Source organism: Malurus melanocephalus, unplaced genomic scaffold (assembly GCF_030028575.1).
Source record: "Malurus melanocephalus ecotype Western Australia unplaced genomic scaffold, MMel_1.1 scaffold_130, whole genome shotgun sequence".
Classification (NCBI taxonomy): Eukaryota; Metazoa; Chordata; class Aves; order Passeriformes; family Maluridae; genus Malurus; species Malurus melanocephalus.
Window position 1 is genome coordinate 576,766 of NW_026623362.1, and position 22,500 is coordinate 599,265.

Genomic DNA, 22,500 nt, shown 5'->3' on the forward strand with positions numbered 1-22,500 from the left:
TCAGTAAAATCAATCTGAAGAACCAGCATGTCCARTTTCAGAGCTGACATCTAATTTCTCAGTTTCTAGTGAGAGAGRGTACCTGTGGTCAATCATTAAAGTGCTGTAAATGTCAGAGAAGACATGTGGCTTTGATCTGACTGCAAATTTTCCCAAAAAACCCCACAAATCCCTTCTTTAAAAAAGAAAGTTTTTTCCAACCTGAATTTCCCTGTGACCCTATGATCCTGAACATGAATCAGATTCTGCCCAGTTTCATAGTAGCTCTCTGATAAATGGACCTCKGAATGTCTGCCTGTGAAGATACTGAGACAGATATGGGAATACCTCAGCACCCAGCGTCCCAAATTTATTGCACACTTTTTTAACACATACCAAAATGTTGCCAGTTGTACCAAGGAGGGCTTCCTAAGGGATAAAAGAGCTGTTTTGTTTTCATTTCTGTTTTGTTTTCATTTCTCTTTTGTTTCCTGCTGTGCATCTTTAGTAGGATGTTTTTTGTGGAGCTGTGTAGTGCTCTGCTGTGCCTTTTCTCTGGGACACTGTTGCTCTTATCTGTGTGACTTTGTGGCCATCTGCACACTGTGATAATGAATGCAGATGCTTTAATAGGTGTGCTATTTTGAATTACAGTTTGGGGAAAGTTCTCATTCTATCTATAGAACAGAGGCAGGAGATGAGTTTCAGCTACAGCTTGTGATAGAAGGACATACTCATTCCATTCCTMTTTCAAAACCTTTTTCTTCTGCCATGTGTGTGTTTGGAATGTGGAAATACAGAGGGTGGTTTGTGCCATGAAGATTTCAATAAGCAAGAGCCCAGGTCTTGTCTCTTAGGCTTTTGTTTTAGAATCTTCCCCCTGTTCTCAGCTGTCTTTTTTTTTGCTCCTCCCATTGAAATCTACCCCACTTCTAGCCTTTGATGATTAAAAATAACTATAATTTGGCCTAAGATTAGTGCCCCAATACTTGTGGAGAGATTGTGTGTGAGCCAGTAGAAGTTACAGCCACACATCTGAAGGCTAAGTGTGGTACTTGGAAAATGGTTTTTGGTGTCTTAGGTGAGAGGAGAGACCTGCACTCAGCAGATTTGTAGATGGGGACAAAGAGGACCACGTGCACAAGGGWCAGAGTCTCCTGTCTCCTCTCAAGGACATTACTGGGTGAGGACAGAGAAGGCACTGAAAATGTGAAAATTTATATTCTGGCTTGGGTGCCAAATGTCTAAGTCCTGAAATCACCTGCTTTACTGCTGAAATGCCACAGCTGTTAGCGTGGAATCTATGAGCATCTGCAGCTCAAAACAAAGGATGCTGTGTTTTCCACATAGCCCTTCACCTTTCTGTCCTAAAATCTCTTAAAACTGACTTATTTCCTCTAAGTTCAAATAATTATATTTTTCATAATAAGAATGGGAGAAGGAAGCTTCTCTCAGGCGAAGTCAGAGAGCAAATAAGCATCATTATTTAGGCTAAAGGGATGTCACAAAGTTGCTCACYTTCCCTTGGGTTTTAACTGTATCTTTCCAAATCCTTAGCAAAGCTGATTTTTCCTTGATTACTTGGATCTCTTACTGTCTTGTACAGAATTCTGAAGAGTGACACACCCATCAAAGCCAGGGTGTGTAACAAAATAATTGTATGCCATGTCAGTCTGTGAGATGACTGCCAATACAAAAGGTGGGTGCACTTCCCCTATTACAATAATTCAGAATTAACATTCTGAATTACTTGAGGGCTCTGTTTATACATACAAAGTCTGCTGGCAACAGAATGCTCCTTTGTTTAGAGCAATGCTTAACAGAGATCATCTTCCTCATTTGAAACTGAGATTTCARTTATGAATCAAATAATTAGGAAGTGACAAACTTGCTTGTCTTGGATAGAAAATTTCAGGCGGTACCCACTTCTAAGCCTTTTTTGGAGGGGGTAGCTGTCATACAGTTAAATGATACACTGTCACTACTAGCAATAGCRTTGTGCTTTTTTTAAGTGTGGAAATAGAGATTTGTAATGAACCTGTACTTAAAGATGCTATTTCTCTTCCTAAAGGTTTGTAGTCTTCCTTTCAGATCGAATATAAAGATTATGTTGGCTACTTGATACAGCAAGCATTCTTTTTTTTTTCTTTTCTTTTTTTTTTTTTTTTTTTTTTTTTTTTTTTTTTTTTTTTTTTTTTTTTTTCTTTGTTTCACTGATAACTTGCATTATACCTTTCTGTATTACTGGCATCTAATATGCAATTTGGAGAAAACATAACCTTTGAATTTGCCGAGTTAGACATGCAATATTTTTAAACTTCAGCTAGCTAAGGGAAAAAAGAAAAAAGATCTCAGTCAAAAACTATATTTCATAAGAGAAAATTATAGTGATATTGATGGTTTGCCAAAACCTCAAGCAGTGACAAAATCCACAGTGTCCTGAAAGAGATGCCTTTGCAAAACCATTCCTYTGCAGATGGCTTAGATTATTGATACTTACAAACACATGACATTATTCATTTGACTCAGAATTTTGAAAATCTCTGTTGATAAAAAAGTGCAGATTTGTCACACTATCCCAAAATTGCAGAGAAAAAAAAAAGTCACCAAATCCTGCAATTGTTCCTGGAGTTGATTTATAGTTCAGTAGCTGTTGATTTGGTTACATTTCGACATAACCTAGTGTAAAAAGGGAGGAAGGAAGGAAAGGAAAAAAGAACCCAGTTTTTCTTTGTTGATGTGAACATTATGTTTTATATTTTTTCTTGTATATCTGAAACTCCCAGTGCTAAAAGGGTTTTAGGTGAACAAGAAATGTAGGATCAGATGTGAAATMAATAAGTCACTGAGATCCTTGCACCATTTTTTTTTTTGTGAAGGATGTAAAATACCATGCAATTCCCCAGCTGCACTGCAAATGATGGATAAACAGCCATAGGCATGACTTTTTTGTTTGGGTTATGTAACTGTTCTCAGTGCAARCTACTTGCAATGAAGAGTACATTTGGTCCAAATTCAAGAAAACTATTTCACCTCATGATTTTTGTCTCTGTGGGAGCTCCATGTGAGGAGTGAAGCCTCTTTCTGTGTTACCTGGCACAAAATATAAAACAGTTACTCYTCTAAAGTGCTGTAAAAGGCCCTAGAAACCAAGGAATCCATSATTACAACCCAGGATACAACTGTCCACTGCTTTAGGTCTAAAATCAACAGTTTTCCACCCTCTGCCCCCATGGATGGATGACTGACATGTACTTCCTTGAAAAGAACWTTTGTATATGAACAACATTGATTTAATGATGATTAACTTTCCCAGCTTCCCACAAAGGGAAAGCAGAAGCACGTGCTGCATGGCTGAGATACCGATATTATCCTTGGAAGATGATTCYCGTGGGGCAAAGAGAAAGAAAAGCTATACTACATTTATTTCAGCACAAGATGATGTGCAAATGTCCCACATGCAAGAAGCAATAGGCTTTTAAAAATGTCTCATATTGGAGGGATTAGGGTGTTTTCTCATCTCTACAACAAATTGTGCCAGAGTGCATTAGGACCTGTGATTAATTAATTTTGATTGCTCTTATAACACCGTTTAGTATTTTTGTAGCTTAGAAAAATACTGATTACACTTCAGTTCCATATTTTTCATGAACACATACTAAATCACCCGTCATTTCATAGAGAGAAAAGCATGCTTAATGTTTGCTCTCTCATGTTTACATCTGTAAATAAATAGACTAATTCAAATTTGGGCTGGAGTTGCACAGAACTGCTGACATTAATTTTTTGGGATAAATCCATTTTTCCTGGCAAGATAAAGATGCATTATAAAATGTCCCATCACTGGTGAGAGTGAATGATCCAGGGATGCTGGTTTTTGAGCAAGGTGTGGTCCTCTGATACTCMAGGAGTCAGCAAATGTAAGATGGCATATGCTGGCTTGTTGTTGCTAAGGCTTTGACCCTGAGACTGGAAAACACTTATCTCAATCCTTCCTCCTCTACAGGGCAACTTAAGAAAAAAATAGTAGAAACCCAGCAGCATGGCCTTGCAGGTGACAAAAGCAGGATGTGAAATTCCAGAAAACAAAGGTTTGTTTTGAGAAAGGGGAATTAAAAGTTGTCTACAATGGGAAGTTTCATTTATTCCTCTCTGAYCTTAGCTGCTTCCTAATTCTCTGTGGGTGCACAGTCAGGCTACTGATTCCAGAATCTCTACAGTAATTTTTTGTAGGAGACATGAAAAGTGTGAAAGCAATCCATGTTCCCACCCTCATTCTTAAATAYAGACTTGCCTGTGGTATCTTCTGTGTTTCCGCTAGATAGCTGTTTGGGCCTCTCAGTCTCTCAGTCTCCAGATCTATGTGCAATGTTTGATTAATTTTCAATTATTTTCAATTATTGCCAGTTAGATAGCACCRCTACTTATAAAAGGTACATCAGTGAAAGGGATGGATTTGGGCAAATATAAAAGCCTATTAGTCTTCAGATGACTGGCATCATCCACTTGGGCTTGTGTGAAGCATTTCTTGCTGTCCTGCACTGCATCCTTTCTCCATACTGKAGAGAMATGGATTTGATGGATGGAACACTCAGTGGATAAGGAATTGGCTGCATGGAGAACTTAGAATTTATTACAATTAAGTTCATGTACGACTGAGAAAAGATGGACTTAGCAAACYTCTTTCATCATCTGGGRCTTTAAAGTGTTCTTGGTTTGGTAYGTTCTATCTCCTGACTGTGCCTCAGTTCTCATGGCCTTTGCATTTCCTGTGGGGGTTTGGACTCAGTGGTACTTTAGAGATTTATCTGCAACTCCCTTACAAGTCCCCTCCCATGGCTACTACGGCCACCTTCACAGGCTGAGTTGTAGTGCAGCATCTGTACTGGTTTCTAATTCATCTGTGGCTTTACATGGTTTAGTTGATCAAATGCATTGGTTTGAGGAACTGCTGCCATAGAAACACAAAACCACCACCACAGCACAAGTATAACTTGTGTTTCTATTCCTGTTCTCCAAATCTGGAATTTACTATCTCTGTGGGCTCCCTAAAGTCTGACTCTGGTATTTCCAGAATTCACCATCAAGAAATTATCTGCTATGCTTTCGCTGTCAGGAGAGGAGTCCAGGACACCAAAATCCCAGCCTAACCTATTCCTCAATCTCTGGGRGATCTCTTCTACTTCTGCACAGTGTTAGATGGGAACATTTTCGRACAGGGACTCTGAAGCCTCACTCCGCAGGCCTTGTCTTGGTTCCAGCAGGAAGGAGATTCTGCCTTGAGAAGTGTTCAGCAATAAGAAGCTCAAGTCTGTAGAYAAATGGCTGGGGCACTTTATGAGCATGGGGCTGATCTGCCAAGACTACACCTGTGTTCTGTACCAGATAATATCAGAGACATGATATGCAGAAATAATTCAGGAAGAGTGACCAAAATTCCTGGACTTGTCCCTCACAGCCAGGTTCCCCAGGTAATTGCTGGACAGAAATGGCTTCACCTGCAGAGATGATTTTGGAGCTGGCTAACTGCAACTTACAGAAGGCTTTGGTTTGGATGATGCTTTAAGTACGTGCTTGTCTGGGTCTGATTGCATTTGAAGTGCTTAAAAAGATGCTTCTTACCTGGCATTTCTGACCACTGGACCAAGTCAGCTTTTCTGGCACTGCAATTTGCTCAGTTCTAGAGGCCTTCATCAGACCAAGATGCTTTAGTAAGGATTTTGTTACAACCCATCRTAACCAAGTGCTCTCTGTGCCACAAAACCTGCAGCTGTACTTAGCAGCGGTGACAGACAGTGACACCATGACCCATATCCTGAGCTGGCCACATRTGGAGCAGCCCTGGTCCAGAAGCCTTTGGCCAATGCTGAGCTGAAAGCTGTGAGCCCTGCTGCCTGCAARCTGAATTCCAGTGCCATGCTCAAGCTGACAGCATCTGCTCCAAATTGTGGCCAGCCTGTGGAATGAGCGGGATGGCAGAGGGTCTCTGTGCCCCACCCACAGCCACATGCCCTCAGGCTCCAGGTCTGAAAGGGTGGTGTAGACCCATCACTTCAGGCTTGTCAATAGTTTAATCAAAACAATTAAGAGTGCTCATGAATAACTGTTAGAGTATYGTGACCTAAATAAAATAGACAAACCAAGGAAGTGCTTGCTTCTCCAGCATGCAGGCACATGGACATTAATTGTTATAAGCAGCCAAGTCCTAATCAGAGAAAACAAACATATTTGGGTTCGTAGCATCAAAGTAGTTGGGTGGAAAGAAAATTTTATTYTGATGTGCTGTTGCTATGAAATTACTCCTTATTTCTCCAGGTTYTAATCATCTCATCGTCAGTCTGACAGAGAAAGTATGATGCTCAGCAAAGACTGTATTCTCAGGCTTGCATGTGTCTGCAGTTATTCAGGGTTGCTGAATGAATTGCTTGTTGCAGTCGTGGATAAAGGCATGCAGCATCTCCCTGTATCCCATTTGAGAAGTATCATKATTATCCATTTTTTAAATACAGCAAGACATTCTGCTTCTTTTCTGAGTCACCATGACACTGCTGAATTAATAACTACACAAAATGCACTTTCCAAAAGGGCTGAAGTGTAGATTCCCTTTTGGCAAGGCAGCTTGTGGACTTTTTACCTGATTATTTTACTCTTGTAGTTACATGGGCTGAGCCTGCAGTTACAGAGATGAAAGCAGGAAGCTCCAGCTTTCTGCTCTAYTTAAAATGAAGTCATAAGGTTGGATATTGCCTTTCTGCAGAGTTGGGCAGAGTGCTCTGATTCTGCTGCAATACTCAGATCTCTGCACTAAGGTTAGATGTCAGAGTTACCTACCCTGTAAACTCAGCTAAGAAAGGCTGTGTTTCCTGACATACTCTTTTCCTTCTTTTTAAGGACTTAGTACTTTTTCAATAAAAATAAATTTAATTTGTGGCTACATTTCAGCTCYATTGGTTTGATGGTATAAGTGGAGCAATACCAGCTTTGGATTTAGAGCAGTCGTGTGGCTGAGTCTCTCTGTGCAGCTTTCATGTGGTCTGGTGAGACATTCTTAGAATCCCCAAACATTTTTGAAGATCCTAAACTGGAGACATTCACAATTCTTCCCTCCCTTTCTACCATTAATCCTTCATGTTTTAACAAGCACTGAAGTTAATACAGCCTACACTCTTTCCTGTCACACTGGGCCCCCCTCCCTCCTTTCTTTCTCTTGAATAAAGCAATCTGTTCTTTCCCGTCCATACTCCTGTAAATCAAAGGGATAGATGTCGACACACACCATAACCAAGTATAAACTTCCTTTTTTTAATTAAACAGAATTCTGACATTTGGTTTGAAGAAGTGTTTGTTTGGTTTTATTTATTTTTTTTAATATGTGAAGGATGTCAACTGCTTTTATTTTATTGCTAGTGGAGACGAATTTTGTATGCTGCCACAAATAATGTCTAGCACAAAATCTTTCAGATGTTATTTCATAGTTTAATAGGAAGACAGTTGGAGGGGAGCAGTACAGAAATCTTGGAATTTGAAGCTTTTAGAATTAAGAGGTAACCTCTTTGGTGAGGGTTTTTGTACACATAAATCATGTGTTAGCTTCTTTTTCAAATTTAATTTCAAAGCCAGCTGTAATTCTGTTGCTAGTGTCTCTGCTGTTTTCTTATTACTACTAATTATACTTAAATGAAACACAGAAATATCCAGATTCACAATAGCAGATACTAAAAATAAACAAGACTCMTGGAAGCAACACAGGGTCTATTTCAGTGTGCAAATCCAGGTATCTCAGTAGCCAGAKTAAAGTCACCCTAAAGTTGCCTCTTTCAAGACATCTCGCACCTTTTGTGGTGCAAAAAGGATGTTATAGGGCCCTAAATCAGAAAAAGAGTGTTCAGATCTGATACCACTACTTTCCATGGTTATTCACAGTCCATGACTGGTCAGGAAAAAAGGGTTTTATTTAGCCATTCAGTTGCTGTTTTATTTCTAGAAGATGGTTTAAATCCACCTTTGCAGTTGAAGTATATCATCCATATGATGGATGGGGCCAGATATACGTGTGTATAGCAGTGCAGGAATGAAATGGTCTCCTGACTGTCTGGCCAGAAGAAGGCTGGGCAGCTCTCAGAGGGACTCTGAGAGCTTAGACTCTTAAAATGCTGCTCTTGATGAGCAGGAGTGAGAGCAAAAGGTTATGAGTAAGTTGCATGTGTACTTCTGGCCTTTCTCTTTATTTATTTATTCCTCAGGAGGGCAGACAGAAGCGATCACAGGTTCAGTCCCTGTTCTTCAGTTCCTTGGGTATTGTGTGCAGTTTGGGGTGTCACAGTATAAGACATTAAGATATTGGACAGTGTCCAAAGGAGGGCTATGAGGATGGTGAAGGGTCTGGAGGGGGAGCCATGTGAGGAGTGGCTGAGGTCACTTGGTCTGTTCAGCCTGGAGGAGACTGAGGGGAAACCTCACTGCAGCTACAACTTCATCATGAGGGGAAGAGGAGGGGCAGGCACTGATCTCTTCACTCTTGTGACCAGTGACAGGACCCAAGGGAATAGCATGAAGCTGAGCTAGGAGAGATTTATGTCAGATATCAGGAAAAGGTTTTTCACCCAGAGGGTAGTTGAGCACTGGAACAAACTCCCTCAGGCAAGTGTTACAGCACCAAGCCTGAGAGAGTTCAAGCATTTAGACAAAGCTCTAASGCACATGGTGATTCTTAATGGGTCCTGTACAGGGCCAGGAGTTGGACTCGATGATCCTGATGGGTCCCTTCCAGCTCAGCTTATCCCATGATTCTGTGATCTCAGCTGCAGTTGATTTCATTGGCGCTGCTGTCTGTGTCACAGTGACCCCACAGCAGCATGCCCCTGATGGTAGTGCTTTTTCACATGCTTTGTTCAGCTAGAAAATCCACCCTGGAGCTTTCTGGGAGCCTGCTGCAATATAACCTGGCATTCTGGAGCCTAGAAATGCCTGTGAACTCCTCGGATTGCTGCTTCCCACTGACAAAGTGTTGTTTGGAGATACATCTGGTGCCGGGCGTAGGCACATGGCACCAGCATGGCAGTGCTGGCTCCGGGGGTGGTTTCCTGCACAAGAGCTCTGGCTGGAGGCAGCAGTCACTGCCTACGGAGAGTTGTTATTATTTAGCACCCAGGTCTGTGTGAACTTGTTCGGCTGGTGGCTGGGCAGAGTGCCATCCCAGCGTATGGACGTGAGCAGAGACAGCCGAGTCTCCAAGGCCCTGCACGCATCAGATGTGGCTACTGAGGTCAGGCTGCTCAGAGAGGAGAAGCTAAATGGCTGTCTGTCCCAAGCACGTGTACCTGCGGTTGACGGGATATGCCATCATTAATCCGAATCTGGGCCGTATTAAGCTTCTAAAATAAAAAACAGATTTGCCAGCCACTTGAAGAGGGCTGGGGGTCTGTTTGGATCAGTGCAGCAGTGGGGAGGGAGGACGGGAGAGAGGGAAGGAAGGAGTGGGGATGCAGAGGTGGCTCCACAGCGCTCCTCCCCACAGGCTGAGGTGGCCTGACCCCACCAAGGTAGAGTGCAAGGGGTGCTGCCTTTGTCCCCCTGATGGCAGACCTCTCCAAGTACTGTGGAACACTTCTGTTTGTGAGGCCAGCCCTCTCCTTGCTGTAACAAGAGCACAGACATTTCATGTTTTGTTTCTTAATTAAGTTTTCAGCAGCTGGGAGCAGAAGCTTTAGCATTTGAGAAGCAGGACTGYCTGTTTGCCAGGCAAAACCCCCAGGTTACCAACCTGAGCTCTTTGTTATGCCTGGGCAGTGCTCCCACATAAAACTAAGTCAGGTTTGCTGCTCTGGCCCTTGGAGATCTGCTCACCTCTGCAGAGCATGCACAGGGGTGAGGCAGCAGTGTCAGTGTTGTGGCCCCACTGAGAGTGGAACATCTGGGTGGAAGATCACAAAGCCAGAAGTACCAGAAATACTTTAGTAAGGACACTAAGAAAGGGAAAGCTAGGAAGAGAAAGCAAAATCCAGTAGGCTGTATTTGCATAGAGAGAGAAAACACCTCAGCATTAAGCTGAAAGGAAYACTGAAATGATTCACTGCACAGTTCAATTCAGAGAACTGCAGATGATCAGACACTGGGGTTTGCCTGTYTCTTGTGGGTCCCAACAGCTGACAGCTGCTCTGTGACACCCTTAAAAAGATAATGCTGGGAATCTCCTAGTCTAAATGCTGCGTTTCTACTGTGAACACTGAACTCCCTGKGGAATTTTCTTCTGCCAKGATTCTTCCTGCGTTTATGTGCTGTTGCCATATACTGTGAAGCTAGCTGCCTCTGTCCTCTGCAAATGGWAACTAAGCACCTACAGTATAAAATATCCCTGACTGAAAATCTGAGAAGCTTYACCATTGTTATTGGAAAGTGCCGTGAGATTTCCCTCGAAGGGTGTGGTAGAAGTGCAATGAAGGTTTGCTGTTATTTTAAAAACCTGACCATGTGCTGGTTCCTCCCCCTTTGAAGTCAGGGGCAAAAGTGTTTTAGAGGAGCAAGGCTACTTGAACAGGCAAACAAGAGGCAGCCTGGAGGCAGAAGAGGCTTACAGGGAATGGTTTCTGCTGCTGTCCTTGAGCACAGAGCTGTTCAGACAGACTGGAGACCTGTCAGCCACTCTCTCACATTAAGACTAAGAAATTAATGCTCTTAAAGTTGTTAAATGAATGGGTTTGATTTTACAGACCTTACTCATCTGAGTACTGCCATTAATTTTAAGAAAATAATCACTACATGAGGTGCTATGGAATGGAGTCCTTAAAGTGTTAAATTCTAATATTTGACAGAATTTTTTCTTGGTTAGAATAATAATGCTAACCTAATTAAAAGGATGTGAACATTTCACCTTTTGAAGACTGCAAGCTACTTTGGAGAGAGATGTAAAACTAGAAGCAGTACAGAGAGCTCAAGCCTGTGTCATGTCTGTAGGTTATTTTTGAACTTTATGAAAAACACACTTTAGCAGTTTATATCCTGGCCATTCAACTGTATTCTGGTATTCTAAATGCAAAAACATGCTAACCATGAAAGCAGAACATTTAAAAATACACTGTCCACTTGGCTTCTTTGCCCTGCTTCAGAGTCTCCCAAGTTTGTTTGGGACAAACTTGGGAACTTTGTTGTGGAATGGCTGTTTGAATTGGGGTTTCTTAAAATACATGTGGAGCCTTGTAGCTGCTGTGGGATGTACACAGTGGTGGAACTGTACTATTTTAAAATCATCTGGCTATTTCACTTCATGTAAGAATATCTGTCAACTTAGTTATAAGGAATGAGAGGGGTTGATTAAAACAACTCACGAAGCCATTAAACAGAGAGATAAAATGTAGAACATGTGCTGTAGGGTCGCTTTAATTATAATGTGTGGGGGGATCTGTGGAAACTGTATGGCAGCTGCAGTGTAGCTGAGTTTTAAAGCCCTCTTAAGAGTACCTACATCCTGTTCCTTAGGGGTGGGGTTTCCTTTCTGTAAAGCTGGGTCCTTTGGAAAARGTGTTTGGAAGCTACCTCTCATTGCTGTGACTGACCATAAGGGAATTGCTGTGCCCAGATACCTAGGTATGGACTAAAATAGACATTTATGTACGCTAATAATTTAGTCATTAGATGCTAGACTATATAAATTCAGAGAAATGTGTGCAGAAGCATTACTGAAGAGGGGAAGGTATCAAAGATGCAAGTGAACAGCCATGAGAATCCAGAGAGAGTGGGGAAGAAAAAATGTGATGGCAGCTTTTTTCATTGTCTTGATTATCTTACTAGGTTGAAAGAAACCCAGGACTAAATACATTGCTGTATATTATAAGTGTGTCTGTTAAATTCATTTAGCACATAATCTGGCTTTAAATAATAGATATCAGGCAGCATGCTCAGATGGGCAGGGATTGGARTAATGCAWCAACATTGCTGTGTTACATGAATTAAGTAAAAACTGTGTAAACTTACCATTTTGCCTTTCTTATTAACCTAGTTGTAGGCATCAAGAGTTAGCATAATTAATTCTAGTCCTAACAGAAGGGGTTCCAAGTCTCTCGTGAGCTCAAATCAGTCTCCAGCCACTAGAAATCAGCATGAGGAGCAGTAAGGAAAGGAGGCAACACATCTACCCATGTCAAAGTTTTCACAACTCCATCCACTTCTACCAGAGACAGGGCTATTACCTAGGTAGATACTGGCTCTAGTTCAKCTTGGCAGCTCCAGTGTTCCTAATTCAAAAAAGTTTACTTGAATATCTGCYATGCTTTTTATGCAAATGGAATACGGTAGTTTAGTTAACCCTTTGTCACTGAGTAAAGTGTGTTCCCACGTAGAAACAGCAACACTTCAAAATATCCAGTCATTAAAATATAAAAAAAGGTTTACATAAAAGAAAAGACATTTCATACAGGACCAATTATACAAAAATGAGAAATAATTCTTTAGGAAGAGTATGGAAGACTTGGAGGAGTTACTGCTTCTTGCTCTTGGCTGTAGCTTGTTGGTCCACAAAGGTTCTGGGGACTGTTGCCTTTGAGAACTCCAGCTGTTGTAGGTTATTTTAAATGCATTGAAAAGTAGTAGTTKGGACTACTATTAGTAGTAGTGTCTTGAGGAGCGCTTTACCAAGCAGCCAGAGTAACCATCATAACAGTCTGGCTCCTGAGCATCCACAGCTAAAGAAAATGTGCAAAGACAACTCAGCTGCCATTAGGATGAGGAAAAACTCAGTTCTGCTTAAACAGTGTAAAAGAAAGTGGTTCTCCTTTCTCTTACAAGACCTCGGTAGCAGAGAAATCAGTCATTGATCCAACAATGAGACAYGGCTTGTCAGCTGACCCTCTCAAGACAGCACACCTTGAGGTGAACTTTGGAGGATCTTTCACAGACTCTCCTCAAATTGCCTGAGATAAAAGTTAGAGGAGCAACAGGGGAAGAGCTCTCCTGACAGGATATCATGGGCTAGGATGCCAATCTCTGTTTGGTTGGTAACTGGTTAGTTGAAGTTCTCACTTCTGGAAATGAAATTAACCACTTTACCATCACTGTCATGGAGAGCYTATCTCAGGTTTTTAGCATCATGCTTAGATTCATCCTATATTTTCCCAAGAACCAATGGAACAACACATTTTAGGGTCAAAGTTAGCTCTTTGCATGTGTCATGTTGGCTTTAATAGAATTACTGGTGTGCAAGGAGTATGAATAGAGTTCATACAGCGATTCCTAAAATACGAAATGCTAATTACAGTGTGCTTCCCTAGGGAGAGAATTGAAGATGGCTGACCATGTAACCTTTCTCTTCTCCACCTCTTTTCTTCCAGTCCTCCGTGATGTCAGTCTGTTTTGCCCGCTTTCACCCAAACCTGGTCGTCGGTGGAACATATTCTGGCCAAATTGTCTTGTGGGATAATCGCAGTCACAGGCGCACGCCGGTTCAGAGAACTCCCTTATCTGCTGCTGCTCACACGGTAAGGATAAAAATCACCTTCTCTTCTCCTTAGAGAAGATAGTCAGCAAGGRAATGGAGCTGCCTAATTTTGTCTACAATGCTGGCTGCCACACAGATGAAAATGTAAGTGTAGCMCTTGAAGGGAAAGAAGTCGATATGAGAGATGAGCAACCACCTCTTCTAAGTGCTTAATCATCACACTTTGTGCAATCAAGTCAGGACCTTATTCACCTCTTGAAGAAAGAAGGCAGGATTGGGTATAACAGTTGAGTGAGACACCTTTGTGCCAGCACAGTGACACTCTATTTCTTGTCCCCATTGTCTGTAAAGAGAGCCAAACCACTGTGGAGTCTCCACGCCTGTCAGTCCGACATGGCAGGCAATTTGAGTCATTATTGCTGTCTTGGTGTRCACCAATTTCTCTTTTGAACCTGATTAGGCAGCTGTTAGGGTCTCATAGTAGACAGAATGCCTGAGAAAGAAGAGGCTTGCTCTGTGAGAGATACCAAGATGACAGGAGACTCTTAAAGCACTCATAGTGTGCAGGAGGAAGAGACAAGCCWGGGTTGCCTGCTAAAGTGTGCTCACTCTGCTGTGGCACTGAYATCCAGTCCATCCTCAACAAAGCTCTTGTGCATTCTTGAGCKCTCCTCCTCCAGAATCTGGGCTGGGGCAGACTCCTCAGGAGAACTGGAAGGTGGAGTAGCTCATCCTGAACTTAGGGCAGTTCCTGAGTGGAAAGYGGAAAGGAGGAGAAAAATGTAAAAGTRTGATCTAAGAGTGCAGAAAACCACRGATTTTCTGTAACATAAGGAATTGAACTCCATGAAGCACTCTGAGTGATAAGATAATAATCTTGTTCTAGCAGAGTGAAGGATCAGACAAAGTGATATTACTTTTGCATCCCCAGCTTTTACAGTTCTGGGATTCTAATGTTTGGAATTTGCAGATCAAGGTTCAGCTTTCAGCTGACTGTGACAACGTAATCCCTGGAGTCAAAAGACAGCTCCAGAAGCCATGCCATGGGAATTACTGCTAAAAATTCAGTATGGGGCCAGTATTACCATGGCAAATCTCTTACAGTAAAAATTACAGGTGTGCACAGACATGCTTAAGTGGGCCAGGCAATACAAATATTGTTCTCTAAATTTCCACTATCATGAATGTTGATGTAATTATCTAATGAGCTGTACCATGGGTTGCAACTTCAACACTGCTTTTCATTTCCCTAATGTTTTTGCTCATTTTGTCGCCAGTAATGTTCAATCTGCATGAAAAGAAACAGTCTCTCCTGGAATTGCAATTTAGAGATGTAGCAGACCAGAAAACCAGTGGCAAGAAGCTGACTATCACTAAAATTGAACAACTRGGACTCAAAATCTAGTGGAAAAGCAAAGATTAATGGGAAGTAATTTGTTTACACTCAAAAATAATTTAAGGCAAAATTGTACCTCCTGGAATTATATATTAAAGCAATTTTATTATTGCAATAGAACAACATGTAATGTTTTGCTTCTGACAAATATAAATAAATTACTTTCAGTTGTGGATGGGCACTTTATGTGCTGTCATGGATTGGTATAAATAAGTGTTTACACAGTCTAACGTGAGGAAACACGATGTTTTAAGGAGTGATCAGACTTTACAATAAAAGTTGCTTACTTTATGTCCCTGCATAGGAATTACTTACATAAACTGTAAATGAGGTCTTGGTTGCAAAAGRCTGGCTTGAATCCTTGCTGCCAAGAAAAAAGAAAAATTAAATTAAGGCAACACTACTTTAGYGATGTTACTTTCTGTACTGCTAGATACGTGAGCTGAATAGTCATTTTTTAATTTGAACTCATGCTGTATGTGAAAAAATTATTTTTCTCTTTTCTTTCTCTTGCTTTGTTTATTTGAAACAGATAGATTGTGTTGTTTCCCTGACTTAAACCTYCCTGAAATTTAGTATCACTGATTACTGCCTGGATTCACCAGGAAAGAGAATTCTACCCACAGCTTACTCACTAATTTCCTTTCACACCCACCACACATCTGCACTTGGGACAACAGGAAATTTTAATTAAGACAAAACCCTCTTGCATGATGATTTCATTTCCAAAGTAAATAAAAGCAAGCTGGCAGCAGCCCTTTGAAAGGAAGAAGCCTGCTTAGACTTTCTGTTACATACAGTTGGTTGTCTTTTTCATCCGCTTTYCTTACATCTTTTCATTTCTGCCATGAGTTTTATTGTGCATGAAATTGATGGCTGGTAGCCCTGATTAAAGCCAGGCCTGACACACTGAGGTGCTGCTGGAAAGACAGGGCTCGCTCCCCCCTCACTAAAAATTTTAGATAGTCCACTGCTTGCCTTAGCTTCCTCCCACCCACGCTGTGTCTGCTTGGACTACTGAAGGCCAAATGCCCTTGAAAAAAAACAGGTCTGTGCTTATTTCACACATCCTTATGCAATACTCATGTTTTTAGCATTGGGATCATTAGCTTACACCAAGCAGCAAGAAGGTCCATGGTAGGAGGGCARTAATGTTAKACACATGTGAGGGATCAGTTGGGAYCCATCTGAYCTGGGAGAAAYCAGGTGCCTGGCAATCTTAAGAGAAAGAAAATAATCGGCATCCAGTGGACCTTGTGTGTACTCCTGGTGTGTGCAGGGTGTCTCCAAGCACAAGGCACCATTTCAGCAGCAGCTGCTTAGTCCATCTCGGTGGGCACAAACCTGTCTGTGAGGGTTCTGCGCCTTTTGCTCGTGGAGAGGAGGCATTTGCTGGGCCCACTCAGGTATCAAACCTGAGAGTGAGCCAGGGCTCTGAGGATTTCTGCCATTCCCCCCAACTGGCTATGTGACCTGCAGCTGGATCTTGAAGCTGACTGACATAAGTGGCAGTTCTGCCATTCCTTTCATTCCTAGGACCATCCCTGGGACCAAATGCTACTTTCCTAACACTACATGGAGTTGGCTTAGAAGCTCCTTAGGGATCTCTTGTAAGTTGGTCCTAATTTTCTTTAATTAAGGAAAGTATTAGAGAATTTTTTTTTTCTTTCTGGAGATGCAGATCTTCTGTTTATTGGGAAACACAGCAAAGAAATTAAATTTTTCTTTGTTTGACTTTTGTATTTGTCTAACCCTTGATTTAGCAGCATCACTTGTACCAGTCAAAGGAAATTAAATCTTATTGTTCAGTCTGACTGATTTTTCACTCTGGAGATTGCTGAACTTGACCCATCCCTCATAMTGTCACCGTTAGATATCGGATGATGCTTTAGGCTCAAAATGTTACCAGGTTCCTTGGAAAAGGAATAGGCCAAGTTTCATTATGCATACTGGCTGGAATTCAGCCTCCATGGAATGACTGTGCTATGGTGAACCAGGTGTAACACCCTAAATTGAGTCACTCCCCACTTATAATGACAGATTTAAAAAGGTGTATTGGCCAGCGCTGAAGAAAGTTGATGGGCTTGTTCATGTTCTTCAACTGGAGTACATTTGCTAATATTTAGCATGCAAGCCAAATTCTGACGGAGTTCAAGTTTTAYGCAGCTGTTTTTTTGAATCAAGTTTTCATTTTGATTCCGTTTGGACAGTTTTCCTCTTTCTGCTGGTTATTTTCAGTGTCAAAAGCCATCAGTAGAATGATACATGTCCCTGTGGGTGAAATCTCATCCACATTATTCTGTATTTTCACAGCATTACTCAACTGGGTTGTTTTATTATGAGGAAAATGAAACTTTGAAAACATTTCCACCTCCATAACGTACTTCTTAAAATTTAAATAAAAAAAAAAAAAAATGAAAACCCAACCAAAACAATTCCTATCTGGCAAAAGCTGAGTCTTTTATTTTCCAGGTATTGTGTGACTACTTAATCATTCTTTTAAATAACATGAGACATTAGAAATTGGTTTGTGAAAATGTAAGAATGGCTCTCTGACTTCCAGTGTTAATGTGTTTTCAGCATCCTGTGTATTGTGTGAATGTCGTTGGAACACAGAACGCTCACAATCTTATTACTGTCTCTACGGATGGCAAAATGTGCTCCTGGAGCCTGGACATGCTCTCAACTCCACAGGTGGGTTTGTTTTCACCTACACAGGGGGGAGAAGTATCTTTGGTAGAGCAGGATACCTGCATAGTGGAACAGAGCTGCTAAAAGCCAAAAATCTTTCCTCCTATACAAACTAAAACCAATGGATGCACTTGAAAGAGTGCAGCTTGCTTCCAGCAGTCTCTGCTGAGAGCCAAACCCCATTTCCTTTACCACAAATCATGTAATTATTGTAATACGTTAATACATAGGTCAGTTTCAAGTGAAAATGAAATAGTCCATTTTAAAGCACAGTAATTACAGAAGTCGCCTGTGGTATAAATTGCACTTATTCTACAGCATTGTTTAACAAATATGGACTAGATTGCACTGCTGCTGAACACACCCCAGGCACTGCAGGTTTCCAAGGCACGCAGTCAGAAACTCAGAAACTGACTTTGCTGGCAGCCTTCAGTAGCCAAATCAAAAGTTTTAGAACTAATTCTCCCCCTCTGGAATGTTTGCTCCTATTGTCTGTCCCCCACTCCTCTCCTTTGTATCAGAAATGAAAGGAAACACAGGAAAATTGCCCAAACCACTAGTGATTATAATAATGGAAACTAAACAAAGAATCTGATGCTGAAAAAGGTGTACAGAAAGCATCTTTTAAGTGTTATCTTCTCAAGTAGTAAATTTTCTGTTCTAACAAATCACTCATTTTTATACACCATTTCTTAGAAAAAAAAAATTAATATCATTTTTACTAAGCATCATGGGATCTGATCTTGTTTCAAAATGCTGCACAGAAACTCCCCATAATGATTCCATTAATCATGCATTAATGTGCAGTTACTATTGAATTATTTGCTTGTCAGTGTTGACACAGGAGGTGGGACTCCTCCATCCTATCCCCAGACATCTAAAAGTTAGGTCTGTGTCAAATCTAAGTTAGTTCAAGTTTTCAATGCAGCTGAGCTAGAAAGAAGCTGGTACTTTTGGAGGATGATTCATCCCATCCAAGTGTGAAATGCCACTTCAGATACCACCCTGAGACATGGAACTGTCCAATCTTAGCGTAGCAGGGGCTTCTGGAGGTCACAGCATCTACTCTCCTACTCAGAGTGAGGTCACCTTCAAAGTTCAACCATATCATTCCTGTAAGGCAACAGTGTGGGTCTGATAATTGTCCCCTGGGAGAAGCCAGTACTCTTCCACAKCTGTGGAAATGGAGGCATCCCAAATGGCCCAGGAATCTTTGCTCAGGGACCTGAATCCCTTCCGCAGTTTCTCACAAACATCAAGAGGGTAAATCCCACCCTTGCRATATTCACTTACTGACATACGAAATTCTGAGGCACAGATCCGTGAACATCTGAGTTCCAGTTCCTCATCACTCAAATGGAATTTCCCCAAATTACTCCAAAACTGGCTCTCAGCAAGGATGGGAACACACCCCACATGACACTGAAGTTTGGCACATGGCTCATGGTGATCTAGGAAAGAAAGGCACAGGATTTGACATCAAGCTGCRTGCCATAGCTTTAATCTGGGAGGGGTAAAGTGTTGCTGATGTGTGACAGCCTGAAACTTTCCAAAGACACAGATCCAGAGCATTTGTGTACAGCCATGGTGTGGGCGCTGGGAGGAGAGAGTCCACCACAGCCTCTGGCCATGTCTCTGCAGAGACACTAAATGATCTCACCCCAGAAGATTTTAACAAAAATACATGGTCTCTTTCCCATATTAACAGAATTTCTCTCTCTCTCTCACTCACCTATTTACAGAAATATGGGCTGTTCTCCCAATACATTTTCCATGTCTTGTTTTGCCTTTATAATATAACCAAACTTACTTCAAAGAAAAGTATAAATCAAGAAGTATTTCTCTATAGATTTGCATCRCTCTCCTCTCACAGGGGTACCCATTTTCTTTAGTCACAGAAAAAAAAAGCCCTTCTGAGAAAAACCCTACAGGCTTTGGCCCTACAGAATAACAGCATAGACTTTTTTAACATAGAGGACATACCCACTTAAATAGCTAAAAATGAAAATGGTGAAATCATTCAGGCCTTTTGTGGATTCTTGGGTTACACCATTTTGGCTGAAAAACCAAAAAGTTGTGCAAAATCTGCTTAAAGCGTGCACATCTTGCAACGACCACAAACTTGCATGGTGATTGTATTTGCAATTGCAAAAATGGGCATGCTGATTTACTTTTAAACCTAGCTCCCAAATGAAAACAGAAAACATTCCTGCTGRTTTGTAGCTTGATGGTGGAGTCTAGAGGGAGTGTTTACCTCAGAAAATCCCTGAAAAGCAGTGCTTAGAATGGTGGTTGTGATAGGACCCTAACTTTTCAATTTTGTTCTGCAAAGGGACAAATGGCACAGCACCATAAATGCCTCACATGCACATGACAGTACATGTGCTTCCTGACAATTGATTTCCAGAATGTTTCTAAATASAAGGGTAGTGCATGATTTATAAAAGCCTGATGCTGGCAAATGTAACCATTAAGGTATTACCTTTAGTTTCTGCACCATTAGATTTTAAATTCTCACCTGTCATCTCCGGCTGATTTAAGATGATGCAGAAAAGACCARTGCCTTCCTGCCAGTCTCATATGTGTGACAGACAGCATTGGGGATGGCAAGGAACATCCTRGTTTGTGACATTGAATCTTCTCACAACCTCTTAAGTACAAACCAAAGTCCTGCAACTGTGTCAAATTATTTCATCTTCCTCTCCTGCTAGCCCACGTAATATTTAGAAATCATTTACAAAAAATCCCAACCCAGACTAACAAAAGTCGTATCACAGCACAATAACAAAAACCTGTTTTGGCAGGAGAGCATGGARCTGGTGTACAATAAGTCCAAACCAGTGGCGGTGACAGGAATGGCTTTCCCAACTGGAGATGTCAATAACTTTGTCGTTGGCAGTGAAGAGGGAACAGTCTAYACCGCCTGTCGTCATGGAAGGTGAAGTTCAGCATTTTGTACTTACAAAACATTGTGTACCTGTGCTGATGAGAGATAGCCAAGTGTGTGCAGATTGTTCAGTGTCTTTTCTCTTGGATCAACAATGTCTGTACTGTTCCTGTGACCAGGACAGGAGCTGCCTGACTTTGAGCAGCTGTGCTACAGCCTGTTAACACTGGGGTAGTGTCCCAGGCTTCCTGTGCAGTTGGTGGGGGACAATGATTACTCTTATGTTGACTTCCTTTACCTTTTTCAGTCATATGCCTGAAGAGAAGAGGTCTGGGCCCTCAGAAATGCCTCTTTCTCACTCATGAGATGAGGTGAGATGAGATGAGATGAGATGAGATGAGATGAGATGAGATGAGATGAGATGAGATGAGAAGGAGGTTTATACAGCTTTATACAGGTTTATACACGCATCTGAGATGTAGGTGTCTGTGTTAGCACAGGTTGAATGAAGCCCTAGGAGGCACTTTTGTTGCAGGGTAATCAGGCCTAAACCAATATGAGATGGTAATCTACTTTATTTTTTACCATTCTCAGCTCTACCTTCAATCTTCACAGGCATAAATCAGAGAAAAGCCACCATGGGCCTGGCTCGTTTAATAGCATGGATGCAGCCACAATGTGCCACGTGGGTTCTAGAGAGTCCTGTGCTCTCTCAGACATGGTGGCCATACATAACATAACCCAGGCTGTAGTTTGATACTTCAGGTTCCTTCAACAAAAGCTCTTCTGCTCCTGCCTGTCTTTCCTGGAGCTTTTTGCTATCATCCCTGGTTTATTTCTGGAGGCTCCTGTGTCCTTCAGCCCAGCAGAGTGGGGAGCCATAGTTTATTCTGGAAAAAGGTGTGTCAGGACCTGCAGGGCTGCAAGGCTGGCAGGGGAGCCTAAGGGGACACTGCACCATCTGGATGAGGAACCAATTTCCTCTGGTGCAGCTCCATCTCTCTCTCATACACTGTCCTCCCACTGGCACAGGGCTGACAGGCCCATCAGAGCTGTGGCTATTTTTAATGTGTATTCTTCCACTCACAACTTTTCCATAATCTYGCTGAAAGGGTAATTTCACGATTCCCTTTTCTGTGTACACTGTGAGACAGCACTGACAACTGATCTGGCATCATTTGCTTCTAGGAAGAATAAAACTCTGCACATTCTCTCTTACACAGCCTTGTATTTTTCCTTCCTAATAGCTATTCCAGCCTCTGGAATATGCACATCTCCCCTTGTTCAAAGTAATGACTGTAAGATACCTGATCACAGGATCAGTTCCTTCACTTTTTGTGAAAAAGCATTTGCTTCCTAGTGACTTGATTGACTGCTGTGAAAAGTTATCTTAGATATTTAAGAGAAAAAGAATTGCCCATGATAAGTCATTAACATACCTGCATTTTTATTTTAATGGTTATTCCTTGTGATAATGGCTTACTCAGAGGCAGAAGCTATGGTATAATTACARTTTAGAATTATTTTATAATTACACATAAATGTTATTTCAAGCTACAGGAGTAGACAGTATTTGTAGAAGTGAGTAAGGTAAGTCTTCAGAAGTCTTCAGAAGTAAGAGAAATTCCCCCCATGCTCAATTCTGACTTTGCCCACTGGAGTAAACTTCTGCAGGCAAAGGCCATAGTGAAAAAAGAAAGATTTACAGGTTAAATAGAACTTTAAAAGGAAACAGGAACCTAATAGTAAAGCAAAATTATGTTAAATCACTATGTGGTAAGTCCCTCTCTGCATGTAAATCTTTCTTCCTCCTGCAGTAAAGCTGGCATTGGTGAAATTTTTGAAGGCCACCAAGGACCTGTCACAGGAATCAATTGTCACATGGCAGTGGGTCCAATAGACTTTTCCCATCTCTTTGTCACATCATCATTTGACTGGACAGTGAAATTGTGGACCACAAAGGTAAGAAATCCAAGCTGGGCTGGGACAAGTAATGCTACTTGTGAAAATGCTGTTGTCAGAAATATTTTAATACTGTCTATCAAGTCCTAAGAACCAATTAATTGTAAGTCTGTGGTTAGAATGGGCATAGTGATAAAATTGTAAGTAAAATATATA

The 22,500-nt window shown here is 41.4% G+C and overlaps 1 protein-coding gene across 5 annotated transcripts in view; it reads left to right on the forward strand.

Moving 5' to 3' along the window:
• The window catches only part of DYNC1I1 (dynein cytoplasmic 1 intermediate chain 1), a 185,861-nt gene that overhangs the window by 125,024 nt on the left and 38,337 nt on the right, over nucleotides 1–22,500 (forward strand). For all 5 annotated transcript variants that reach the window (XM_057370666.1, XM_057370668.1, XM_057370665.1 and 2 more), the window contains exons 11-14: nucleotides 13,302–13,448; nucleotides 17,385–17,498; nucleotides 20,300–20,433; nucleotides 22,200–22,344. In XM_057370666.1, the coding sequence (XP_057226649.1) occupies nucleotides 13,302–13,448; nucleotides 17,385–17,498; nucleotides 20,300–20,433; nucleotides 22,200–22,344 (540 nt within the window). The remainder of the gene's footprint in view (nucleotides 1–13,301; nucleotides 13,449–17,384; nucleotides 17,499–20,299; nucleotides 20,434–22,199; nucleotides 22,345–22,500) is intronic.